The 13,809-nt window shown below is 38.7% G+C and overlaps 1 protein-coding gene across 4 annotated transcripts in view; it reads left to right on the plus strand.

Annotated features, from left to right (window-relative positions):
- Positions 1–13,809, plus strand: part of vti1a (vesicle transport through interaction with t-SNAREs 1A) — a 111,311-nt gene that overhangs the window by 14,600 nt on the left and 82,902 nt on the right. For 2 of the 4 annotated variants that reach the window (XM_022742902.1, XM_022742904.1), the window contains exons 4-5: positions 7,800–7,877; positions 13,229–13,249. In XM_022742902.1, coding sequence (XP_022598623.1) covers positions 7,800–7,877; positions 13,229–13,249 — 99 coding nt within the window. The remainder of the gene's footprint in view (positions 1–7,799; positions 7,878–13,228; positions 13,250–13,809) is intronic. The other 2 variants (XM_022742903.1, XM_022742905.1) reach the window with 1 other exon arrangement.

The following is a 13,809-nucleotide window of genomic DNA, read 5'->3' on the forward strand; positions in this document are numbered from 1 at the left end:
AAAGCTCCATGTTTACGCATGTTTTAACCCCTGCTCACACTGCCTTCACACAAACAAGCACACACATGCAGACACACAATTAAACTTAGTTTCTTTCTCTCATCCTAAGTGTTTCTAATGAGGGAGCGTGCCAGAAAGAAAGGGAAAGTGTTTTTGCTCTCAGCGACCAACAATTTTGCCTTTTCTCTGGTGTTTTTGAAGCCTGCAGTGGAATCTGGCTGTGGCCTTGATCAGAATTACATTGTGGAAGATGAATTAAGGTTTTTTTTTTTTTTCAATTATCCCAGAGGTTGGCCACCATTAGAGCATCAGCCTACTCCTGCAGTGAGACTAAACTCTTTAGTTTTGTTCCCCTCATCACCATAGAGCACTTGTTTGTTCTGCATTGTCAAGCTTTTTGTACATTGTTGTCTTTGTACATTTTTATTCAGAAATGATCTGTTTCACCTAACACATTCTCTGCTTTAAGTGCTTGTATCAAATGGAATTCCTGGTAGAAAGAAATATGCTACCTATTTGAAATAATCAAATTACTCATTAAATGAATGTATTTGTTAGTTTTTAATTTTGCAGTAGCGCTTTTATATTTTATGATAATTTTACTTTTGAAAAATGAACAGCAAAAGATTTTGAGTCTGTGTTTTGATAACTGTTCAACTCCACTGTTTACTCCTGGGTTGAATATACACTGTTCTGTTCTGTACACTTTAGTTTTTAAAAAATCTGCTTAAGAGGTGTAAACAAGTCCTCTCTGTAGCCCTCACTTGGCTATTTCTCATAATTTTTGAACTACTGTTGTAAATTCCAGTACAAAACCTGCAGACTCCCAGGAAACGGGTAAGTGTATTGGGAAGTTCAGGAGGGCACATGTTGGAAGGGCTTTGGAAAGGGGCCTTACGGCCTCATCAGCATTTGAATGTGTTCTGGCTAGTGAAATAACAAAGTATACATAAATATATAGAGATAATGATCTGGCTAAGTCCCTGTGTGTGCTGCTGTATTCTTATGCTAATGAGCTAGCTATTCAGCACCAACAATGGTCACATTACAAGAAAAGGCAAAGCACTGAAGAAGATAGTCTTCTGTGTGCATGTCCACTGACGGACGCGTACACGCACATGCTCAGCAGGCCCGACTCCTCTCCCTTTGTGTCTAGGTTTTTTTTTTTTTTTATTACATTTTTCAATTTTAGATAACACTCCAAGAATAGACATCAAACAAAAATGAATCATAAATCGAGGTCAGGAGTGAGCCTCTTTCCAAAGCTGAGAAAGGGTTAAAAGTGAAGGTATTTCTTTCTTTAAAAAAGGATAGGAAGACTGATAGGAGAGGAGCTCTTCTCAGCAGAGGGTTCAGTGAACCATATGTAGGTAGCCACAGGCTAATGGGCCGGTTGGTCCCTGGCTTGCCAGGTATCCTGCAATGCACCCCCCCTCCACACACTCTCTCTCCTCGTCATCCTCCAACACTCACCCCTCCCACCTTCACTCTGTGAAAATCCCTCCTCCACTTTCCTCTAATCTCACCTTTTTCTCTGGTGCTGACCCAGGGAGGCCCACTTTATTCCCCACTGCACGCCAGAAGCCAGCGTTGTGATCGGAGCCCGGGCCCCTGTGCTGGTTCCCCCTCTCCTCTACTCTCTCCTTGCCCTGGCTGCCCGCCTCCCCGACGGCTCTGCTCTATTGATTTACTCCTCCAACCAATGCTGTCTGTCTCTGTTTTGCACCACCAGCACCTAGGTCCCTCATCTCTATAACCCTCCCTCTTTCCCCATTTTCTCTCTTTCTCTCTCTTGCTCTCTTCCTTCTTTCTTTTCATACTTTCTTTCTGTCTTTCTCTCTTTCTGTCCCCTCCTACACAACCATGGGCTAGGGGAGAAACCTGACAGAACATGAGAGAAGGATGGGGGTGTGGTAGGGGATACAGGGCCTTTGATTTTTCATTAGAAGCGCCTCCATATTTTAATATTGGGTTTAATCGGGCTCTCATGCCTTAAAGAAATAACCATTGAGAGATGATCCCTTGGCCTTCAAAAAGTATATAGTGCTTCTTCAATCAAAGCCCTCCTTGAATTTGCTCTTTTGTTTGGAGTTCACTTGCAACCCCCCCCCCCCTCTCTTCTCTTGCCGTCTCTCGACCTCTCGCTATGTGGGTACAGTCGTTAGGCTTATTGACTGATCTTCGCTGTACTTAGCAATAGAAATGACTTTGACAGGGAAATACACCACTGTTATCACAGAGGTACAACCATGAAAAGCCCCTATCAGAATAGTGTACTCTCTTCCACCGGCAAACAGCAAGGTATTTCCCCCAGAGATAAAATCTTGTTTATTTGTGGTCTAATATTTAAAAAAAAAAATGATAGATTCAGTGATAAAGTGTTAAAATAGGAATTAGCATTTTTTTTTTTCTTTTGAATGAACCTAATAAAGATGAGATTTTTCACAGTTGTTTCTGACCATGTCTTCTTTTTTTGTAGTGACATAAGATGTTTTTGAAGCAGCTGCTCTCTGCCACCCTAAAAAAAGTCTCTTCACCTCGTACCTGTTTAAATATGTCGCAGGCTTATTTATTACCTTGCCGTGGTTGATCATTCACCTTTATTTGTGTTTTCGACAACTGCTTCCATGAGACTCCTTCAGGTTTTTCATGGAAGTGGAACACAATGCCATGTGCGTAGAAGCCACCAAAGCACCAACCTGTGAGCTAATGAGAGGCCCCATGCTGTTATCTAAGGCTCCAGCTTCTCTGCCACTGCTGCACTTTTATTAGGGGAAAGAACACACACTGTGCTGCCGTTCACATATGTTGCATGCGTACGTTCTCTAAAGGAGGCTTCCCCAGGATGCAAAGGCTCGTAGAAGCCTCCGTCTTACATACAGTAGCCCTTGTGTACACGTGTGCACTCACACAAACACACACACAACAGACAGAAGTGGAGGATTCGATTGCACCAAAGACCAAAGTAAAACAAAAGGCACAAATGACACCCTCCTGTGAAAATCCCAATTGTAGCCGCTTGTCTTTGTCTGATAATATATCAAATGCATTAAAAAAGAGCGCTTACTTAATTGAACAACCTCTCCCAATTTGTTTGTGTTAAAGAGTAGAAGACGCTAGACAACAATTTGTGTGTGTGTGTGTGTGTGTTTTCATTTGTGCTGGCTGCATGCGTGTGTGTGTATGTGTGTGTGTGTGTGTGTGTGTGTGTGTATGTGTGTGTGTGTGTGTGTGTGTGTGTTAAGCCCCTGCCAAGCACAGATACATTATTTAAGATGCTGTTGTGATACTTGTGCCTGCTTAAAGGTCTCAGCTTCCTTTTAACGCCATGCTGCATCAGTCCACCTCTGCCCCCACTTGGGGAAGCAGAGCGGGACCTGCTGGCACTGGTCCACACATCACCTGGGAAAATATCACAGCAGGGGGAGGAAAGGAAGTGATATAGATAACCTTTGATTTTAGCACACATTCTTGTGAACACAGAGACATTTTATTACCCCACTTTATTGTCATTTCAATGGTGACTTGAGACTTTTGTATTTTTCAGATTTTATAAGATATTTAAGTTTATGCCAATCTGAAAGTTACTTTTAAAATTGTGGTTCTGATATGTTTCCACCTTCATAGAGAGACTATGACAGTTCGGAAAATAAAAGGTTGGATGCCAGTTTCAGGCAAGCACATGGAGCTGGACATAAGAGTTATTAAGTCTAAATTTGGAAGTGCCCAGCCGCTCTCCTACTGGTGAAAATGTCTGTAATGGAACATAGAATTGTAAATTGAATATGGTTAATTACTCTCCATGCTATGCCACCAGCCGTGTGTGCAGGGTGGAAAGGAAAAGCTTGGGAAAGTGGAGGGAAAAAGCGTCTGCAGAGGAACTTCAGGGCCCCTCATTACACTCTGCCCCTGGGTGTTTTTACACCTTTTATTTCCCGTCTAATGAACTGTTTACATTTTTCAGCTTTCCAGGCGCCACAATTATTTGCGCTTGTCCTTGTGTCACTCGTTGCACTGGGCAAAAGCAAGGAGGAGAGTTGGAGGGCATTGGAATGTGTATATGAATCTCACTTTATTTGATTTTAATTATTATGATTTTTTTTTTTTTGTAAATAGGGAACTTTTTCTTTACATTACAAAGACGGCGATTGTCAACGGCTTGAATTGAGGAAAGGTCATTGTTTTACAGTTATTCATACATTTTCTGTAAACGGATATTTTTTAGATTTACTCTTCTTTCTGGACTGTGGAGGACCTAGAAATCATCATATTTATTTAGACAGTATATACTCTTGTATTCATGCCCATACACTAGAAAGAAATTGCACACAAAGGAAAGATCCATATATCCGTTATAATTAAATAAATATAATTTACTGTTCAGAGGATTATGCCAAACTGATTAACATATCTGATATGAATTGTTATGCATGCATATGTAATTACATTTTGATGGGTAAAGAAGAATCGTTTTTTTTTTTTTTTGTCTGCTATCCATGTCAACAGAGGTAAAACGTGTGTTTTTGACAGGACACCAGCACCTCCATCGCCGCATTTGACGGGATGCGTAGAGTTTTAAAGGCAGGCCACTTTGCATAAAGTTAAGATGTACCTTTGTACTTTTCATGTGTGCTTCCGGGAATAGAAGCAAATTCTCACCCAAGATTAAAAAAGTGACAAAAGACAGACCTTTCAAAAGGATTAAAAAAAGCTCTTTTTTTCTTTTCTGAGCAATAAGGTATCTTCTGAAAGCTCTCATTCTTTTTTGTGTTACAAAGTCTGATTAGTTGGTTTCGTCTTAAGATGCAGAGCTTAGTCTCCACATGCTGTAACTAGAATGAGGCAGTTTCAGTGAATTTTCTTTATAAAATACAAGATGTTAATATAGAACAGATACCTGATATCTGCTTTCCTGACCTCAAGAGTGATCCTGTTGGCACTTAACAATTTTTTGCTTAACATCCTAACTTATAATAAAAATCTGTTACTGTATAAAGCAGGTAATATTGCACAGCTGTTTATGTTTTACATCAAATGGGATGGCAGTAATCATTCAGGAATCAGTTGTTTTCCAGAGGGGGAATCCAAAAACTGGAGTGTATACTGTACAGGGGAAGAAGCGGCAACACTTTCATTTCAATGACATTCTCCATTCTTTATACTTTCTTTGTTATCTACTCTGTTCTCATTGCAGATATGCTTCATACATTCATCTGTAACAAACAGCTATTTAGAAATACCAAAAAACCCTGCATATGGTTTGAAGGCGACGTAAGCCTTAACATTCAAATCAGTGCTTCTCCCAGGCTTCCTCGTCTCAATTACTGGTGAAGTCGTCTTTCCCCCTAAGTTGCACTGCAGCTCTTTAAGATGTAACTCGACTTAAATGAAATATGTGGGTGTTTTCCTGGCAAAAAATGTGTGTGTGTGCGTGTGCGTGCCTCGTGTACAAATGTACATGCTGTCTTCAGATTGATGCTTATTGTCTTTCTGGTTTTACTCAAATCTGAAATTGCTTTGTTTGTCCTGACAGTAGCACAGTGACCACTTATTTACACATACGCAGAAGATATTGCATTAAAAACATTGTTGACATTACAACTGAAGTTAAAGTCAACTTTAAAAAGAGTTAGTTTGAACAACCAAATGTGATCACTGACAATTTTTAATATACATATGCATTTTCCTTTGACATTTCAGCAAAGGCTTTAAGGATTCAGAGTAAAGAAACAAAGCAAAAATTATTATATTTTGTATATTTATGTCACATATATTTGCCACTGAGCACCATATCTGTGGCATTTATTTTCGTCATTAAGTGTTGAGGAAGCTAATTGACTTGTGAGATTTAAAAAATTAAATCAGTTTACATTGTTTTTTCTGGATGTTTTGGAATTTGCTGTCATATAATTCAGAGTTGTAACAATTATCACACACTTAAAAGTCAAAAATTGAGCAAGTGTTGAATGACAGAAATACAAAACAATTGTAAAAACATCTTGAACAGCACATTTTGACATTGTGCTCCTGTGTAATGTGTGTGTGTGTGTGTGTGTGTGTGTGTGTGTGTGTGTGTGCGTGCGTGTGTGGGGGGTTTGTGTTTTATTTGGCTCTGTGCTGCCGATATTCTCTTTTACACACAGTAGGCGTTCTGTGGTTAGCTTAGGTCCCCGTGGTTGAGTATTGTTTGGGTGCACTCTTTATCTAATGGGTTTTGTGGTCTGGGTCAATCAGGCCCTCCGTCTAGTCAGTAATTACTCCAGAGAACTGTGGCCCTCACCATCACGATAATAACAGCCAAATCACATCAGCCATGACTTTCCACTCAGTGCTCCAGATTATGAGGAGAGACAAATAAAAAAAAAAAAAAAAAAAAAAAAAAAAAAAAAAAAAAATCAACTGGCTCGATCGTGATTGGTTCCAAAGTTATTTCAATCAAGGAACTTGATATCATCAGTCTTGAGGTTAGAATTGGCGTTTTCAAGTTTGGTTTGTGCTTTTCTCATGGAAGGTAGCATCAAAGTACTTCATGCAATAGCTTCTTCAAACTTTTACTGATAATAGAAAGATAGTGGGAAAGGATACTGTATTTGAGGAAAAAAATGTCCCCACCAGGTAATTGGTGTTCCTTCACTGATTCCATGTCTTTGTTTTATTTATTTAGAGTGGAGGACTAAGTAAATATAGAAAAATAGAAAGAATTCGTGTTGAGAAAAAGTGATATTTTCATTCCTATGCTGGTGTTTGTCTTTGATTTTGCCCACCTCCTGCAGCCCACCTAGAAACCCTGTCAAGGCAGGGAGAGAAAGCGAAGGAGGCTTAGTAAACACTTTCTGTGTCTGCTGCTGGTGTGTATTTAGTTTAGAGGGCATGCCAAGAGGCTGTTTTTCCATGGGTCGGGCGTCTGTAAACAAGCGGTACAATGGCAGCCCACTCTTCCACAATCGGAGGTGGCACACTCTGAAGTGTGTATGAAATGTGTGTGTCTGAGTGTTTGTCTTTTTGGGTGTGTTTTTTTTTTTTTTTTTTGGACATGGCATTCCCTCTTATTCTAGCCTATCTGGAGACAGAGAAAGAGAGAGAAAGTGTGTGTGTGTGTGTGTGTGTGTGTGTGTGTGTGTGTGTGTGTGTGTGTGTGTGTGTGTGTGTGTGTGTGTGTGTGAAAAAGAGAGAGAGAGGCAACCCCAAATCCGATGGGCCGCCAATGGGTGATGAATTATTCCCTGTCTGAGTCTCAGCATTGGTGTTATCACAGAGCCTGCCACTGCACTGGGATGACAGCAGTGACAGCCCCCAGAAAAGATTTAGCGCTGACAAGTGATACTTCCTCATAATACATCTCCCTGGCCCTCTCCCCTATCCCCCTGTTCCACAGCCTCTCCATGCGCACGAGATGAGGTTTTTTATCCCTCAACTTGTATTTGTTTAAGTGGGCAGGGTGGGGGGCTCTTTGCCACCACTTCTGTGGCACAAGTGCAGTAGGTACAGTAGATCACCTTGGAAGGAGGCATGGGCACAAACCCAGACGTGCTTGTTGTCAGTACATGTGTTGTAGAGGTACACACACACGCACACAGAGACACACTCGCACGCATACACACAACCTGCATGTGTATGACTCAGTTTGTCACCGAGTTCCATTAGGGGGCTCTCGTGCTTAAGGAATGTCTGTTGTGTTTTTGTATCAACAACAGTACTAAGCCATATTTCCCCTCTTGTTTTCTCTTTTCACTCTCCTCTGTTTCTCCCTTCTCTTCTTCTTCTTTTTGTCCTTCTTCCTCATCCTCATGCCTCTGCAGAAAAGGTCACGTATTGCCTACAGTGATGAGGTGCGCAACGAGCTCCTGGGGGATGATGCCAGCTCCTCTGAGAACCAGGTGAGGTGCTAATCAGGGGCCCAACCGACCCCAGTGTGGGTGGCTGACTGGCCCCCAGGGTGAGGAGGTGGGCCCCTCATAGGGGCCATCGAGAGCTGAAACCACAGTATTGACACCAAGTCAGGCGGAAGGAACACTGTTTAATGCAAAGCTGGGCTGTCAGTGAGTGGGCTCAGGGAATGGCACCAGTGTCTGGCCAAAGCCAGATTGTGACTGACACACACACACATGCACACCTAAACACAAACACACAATCGAGCACAAATTTCAATCCAAAAACCCTGGCCTCTCCACTCCAACCATCCCACAGCTGTTCTCAAGCCGGGTGTGGACTTAGGCCTACAATAGATCCTCCATCAGAGTACACACACACACACACACACACACACACACACAGTCACACAGTCACACAGAGGCAGAGTGTAAATCTTGTTCTGTCGTCTTTATTTAAACTGCAAGGGTGGTGAACCCGCACAATGCACATACTCAAAATGAACAAGGACGCAGATTCTCATACTTTTCAAAACTGATATTATAAAACACTGAAATATTTTTACCCTCTAAATATTATTTATTATTGCATATTATCCTTTGATCAAAAATCCCAAATTCTATTTGACAACTTAAGCATTTAGATCTATTTTCTATAAACATATTCACAATTGATTCAAGGTTTATTAAAAGATGATGATTGACATTCTGTTCGAATATCAGTTCAGCCTGTTGAATTTAAGCAATATAAACACAAATAAAGACCACATTACCAATTTCCATTCAATGTCAGCAATGTCTACAAAGGATTCATTCACATGATTTATGAAAGTGGCAAAAAAGAAGAAAACAATTATCTGAAATTGTGATCTTAATTGCCCAAAATATGCCACATGTTCCTTTAAACTTAAGTTGATTTGAATAAATGCAGAGCTGCATCAAAACAGTGGCACATCAACAGATTCAGCAAACAGCGTTTTAACATTTAAGATGCACTTACCTATTGCTCACCTGCACAGCTGCCACTCATGCAGCCACTCTCAACTATGACCAAACGTCTTTTGACTAATTATATATTGCCTTTCAGCTGTCATCTTGGAGGGGTTACTGTGTCTCAAGGCACACACAATCACACACTCACACATGCAAATAAACACTTTGCATTTGCAAACGTGCACACTCTGAAAAGAAAAAAGACAAAGATGAATACTCAAATGCATATTTGCACATTTAGTCCCACAGTGCTTTATGGTAGTATATTTAGATGATTCACAGCTAAGCATAGCTAAATAAAGTTGTCTGTTTTTTTCCCTATTACCATTTCAATGATGACCCATGAACTGCACATCTTAGAAACATATGTATCATGAGCCAAGATGTGTAACTGATATGCATATTCCTGGCAAATTAGCAAGACACAAAAGTGACTCTGACATTTTATGCAGAAGTTGGAAGGAGATTTGCTGTCAGAAATGTCACGTTTGAGACGCTGATGGGTCCTATCAAAATCTTGTCAAAGGAAAATCTGAAAAAATGTATCACATTTCATTTCAAATCTTATTTCCCTTTCATTAAAAATTGATCAAAAAATATTTAAAAGCAATATTTATAAATTTAGGATTTACACACCTCCAAAGAAAATTGTGGAAATAATAAAAATGTATTAATGGATTTAATATTATGGAAAGAGATTATATGATAGATGTTTGAAATTGATGTTATATTGTTGTAATTAATATTAAAAAAATTAATTTGACAATAATTATCAAATTTATTTGATATAGTTTTATATCATACAACTGTGTTGCTAAATGGAAAACAATAAAATGTTGTGCTGCTTTATAATCCATGCATGTACACATCAGGAAAAATAGTGATAGTTGGATTTGGCATTTAAATCTCAGACCACTATGTCCGCAGCTTTATTCTAAATTCTCAGTTCATAGCAACATAATAATGTAAATTATGAAAAATAAATTAATATTAATAAAATTTCAAGTTATGCATTTTCCTAATTTTATTGTACGCCATAAGAGGTATATAGATATATAGGTAGATATATTTACATTAAAACATATTTCTCTCTGTGAATTAAGGTCATGATGCACTTAAAAAAATCTAAGCTGTACTAAGTGACATATTACTTTTTCTATAACAGTTTTCATCTTATTTTATTTTTCCCTGTGTTTGTTTTGTTTTAAGATTACCAGCACTCAATTCCTTATTATGTGTAACACATTAACTATAAATTATTTAAATGTGAAAAGCTCAGTAATAATTAGCAATAATAATGTCTGATATGAAACATATAAAAATTACAATTATATATCTTAAACACACACAGAAAAGGACAGAAAGGGTTCACGCTGGGGTCAAAAGCAAAGTAAATAGATGATATACATTTTCCCTTTTTCTCCCAGGTGCCGTATTTACCTCATTTTCATTTTAAAACTTGGAGATAATACTTGTTTTGGTCTTGCTGTGAGTGGAGTACTCGGAACTTCAGGGTTTTTTATCTAACGAGACGGCGGTGATAGGAGAGGGGAAAAGATGGTGGGGGCCGGGGCAAGTCGGTCAATTTAATTCCTGACGATCTGAAAGAGGTCAGGATCATTTCATATAGCCCTGGCTGAGCAGATCATTACCAGTCACAAATCTGTTGGTTACATGGCAAGGATTTATAGCTAAGTAAATAGGGAACCGTCATAAGTTCTGAAAATGGCGTGTTGGCCCTGCGATAATGGCTAAAGGACGATTTAATAGAGTTCGGCATTTATTCGTTATCTGTATGCGGACAGAGACTGAATTGGCACTATCACTCGTTTTTTTAATAATGTGGTAGGCTACCATTGCACATTTTTTCTTTCTGTTTCCTCTGCATGCAACACACGCACAAATGTTGGTGCGCACACACACTTCGATGCCACACGCACACACACACACAGACGCCACACACAAAGCAGCAACTGCACACACATTTTTCACACACGAACACTATACGGAATAGTTTCGATTTCAGTCACAGCAGAAGGCTTGGCCACAAGAGATTGTGCTGGTTTGAGCCGGCATGGACCAGATTTTACAGGCTACAAAGGAAGCAGATTACCACTTGTATCGAATTCCGTATTGGATAAGAAAAATCTTTTGTTTGAAAAAAAAAAAAAAAAAAAAATTGCTGATTATCATAACAGAAAAATTGCAGCAGTGCAATTTTGAATACTGGCTGGCATCACAAAAACACAAGGAAAGGCGCTCATGCAGGAGTAATTATAACATTTACAATATTCTGTATTTACTGCTCTGTATCTCTTGAACAACGCGAGCATCGTTGGCTGTACTAAAGAATGGATGCCAAAGAAAAATAAAGCTAAACAGGAAGAAACAAGAAACACAGCTCAACATGCCCCTCGTATAGTTTTAACAAATCCTCTACGAGGACTTGCAATCAGTCAGGCAGCACAAATGAGCTAGAACAAGTTTTGTTTGGTACCCATTGACTGATGGCAGAGCTGGGGTGAGGGATCGCAGGATCTGCTGGGTTTGTTCAAGCCCTAAATAACCACATCCACAGTGTAGTTTTAAACTTTGGCCTGTTCAATAATGCATTCTAGTGGGGAGTTGCTACTTAAGTTAGAAAAGACAGTTTCCACTCTAAAGTGCGTCTTGTTACTGCCGACATTTTCAAGGGTAAGAGCTCTTTAGAAAAACATGCAGTTATACTTGTTTACCTCCCACATTACAGATATTGACAATAATTTTTTATTTGCAATACTGCACTGAATCATTTTATATTTGGGGGGGGGGAACAAAAATGATGCAAGAACTATTTTTGAGGTGCTTCTAAAATTACAATGAGAAATGCTGTGACAAATGCAGGATTGTAATATGTGAAATACTTGATATTTTTGTGTGTATTTTTATATAGTGTGTATTCATCCAGGGTTCGTTATTATATGACAAATTTCTTTGAGTTTGTTTATTAGAGGTATAATATAAATAGAGGACACAAATACATGCAGTACACTGTTGTTGTTTTTTATTTTGTTGTTTAGGATTTCAGAAAAAGTTCAAATGTTAAATTTTAATTCTTGATTTATTCTGGTCATAAGTGCTGGTAGAAGGAGCTGAAGCAGTGAATTATTTTGATATGAAGATACCATTTTTGGACTCTCCCAGCTTTCTTTTTTTTTTTTTACCTTAAAGTTGGAAATCAAGTTTGTAATTCAAGATATAAAAACACTCTTTTTATATGATACAAAATTATTCCAGACTCACAAAATTCAAAATAAACAACAAAAGTAATAGTGGTCCTAAGTCTCCCTTTAGATCTGCTAACCTTTAATGCTGGCCAAGAAGTGTGGATAAAAAAAAAAAAAAAAAAAAAAAAAAAAAAAAATCACCTTTTAAAAGGCTTGCATATGAGGAAATTTGTCCTTCCCCTTTTTCAGCCAAACATGTTGCATTCCCACGATAAGCCCCAGCCTTTCCTTTCCTCCTCTACAGCCCCCACTTAAGAACAAGCCTGGGAAGCAACCTTTTTAATTGTGATGAGGCATAATTAATAGCAAATCAAATTATTGCCCTCCCTCAAATGTGTGATTCATTATCAGAGATGCAAGACTTTCCAGGACAGGGAATAAGAATAGCATTTCTTATTTACTTCACTTTACTATTCTCTTTCATCAAAAATGTATAGCTATGCTAAGATTCATTTTTCATGATCTGTGGCTGTCCCAATAATAAGCCTCACTGTATGTATATACAATGGTAACCTCACATGACTCTCCATGCAGAATCTAAACAGCATGCACCTTTACTGAGAAGCATAAGCTACATGAAATATTGACAACATATCAGCACTGATAAACAGCGGTACAAATGGAGTGGCTCAGCATTTCTCCAACTCAGTTCCAGTGGGCACATATTTCTTTTCATCCTTTTCCAGAGAATTCAGCAAAATGACAGATACAAAATATTTTAAACATACTGCAGACTATATTTTACTCATTTTTTTTTCTCTTGCTATATCAACTTCTGTGATGTGACTTCCTTGATAATGTTAGTTGATACTGCAAGTTGAGCGATCCATTCCCTCTCCTTGTTTAATGTGACAGCGCCAGGACTTGATCTTTGTTTGTTCAAAAAAGTCAGCCCGAGCGGCGTGTTTAGCTTCGTTTAATGTGTTTGTCTTGTGATTTCCAAATGCTAAACATGCAAACAGATAAATCGTCAAGGTTAATTCTGTACCCAGCCATATAACTGATCTTCTTCCTGCCATGTTTCTGTTTTTTTTTATTTTTTATATCTCTTCTTCACTCTCTCCATCTTTCTCTCTTCTCCCTTTTGCTCTCATGATGCAGTTGATAAAGTTACGTGAAGAGGTAAGTGCTTCTCTGCTCTAACAATTTAAATTATGCTTTCCTACTGAAATTTCCATTTGCCCTCCTCTCTCCTGGAGAAAATTAAAATCTGCTCATTTGGACACTTTTTTTTTTTTTTTTACATGTCTGATTGAACAGCTTAAAGGCCAAGCCAAAGATAATGAATTCACTGAAGGCCAGTTTCTCCAGTTTCCCTTACCTTAAATATCAGAAAGTAAAGATAAGATATTATTTCTGATATGCCTTTTTGAAGATGAATATTGAGGAATGAAGCAAGGCTTAGAGTAGCACAACACAGTTTAGAACTTGATCAACTTCTTAGTTTCAAGAGGGAATGGCTGCTTGTAAGATTTACTGTCCCTTAATTTTCTTGAATGGGGCCAAATGGGTTGCTTTCTGCCTTTTGTAATGAATTGGATTAAGGTTATCATTAGTGAAATGGTATATGTTTTTCGCTATATGTAACATAAGAATGTGGAATAGTAGCTGTTGTATTCTCATGTACCATTGCGTTAACATCACCACAGTTATTCTACTCAATTCATGACATTTTATTGTAC

The sequence above is a fragment of the Seriola dumerili genome, unplaced genomic scaffold (genome assembly GCF_002260705.1).
Source record: "Seriola dumerili isolate Sdu_G_001 unplaced genomic scaffold, Sdu_1.0 BDQW01000068.1, whole genome shotgun sequence".
In the NCBI taxonomy this organism is placed as follows: domain Eukaryota; kingdom Metazoa; phylum Chordata; class Actinopteri; order Carangiformes; family Carangidae; genus Seriola; species Seriola dumerili.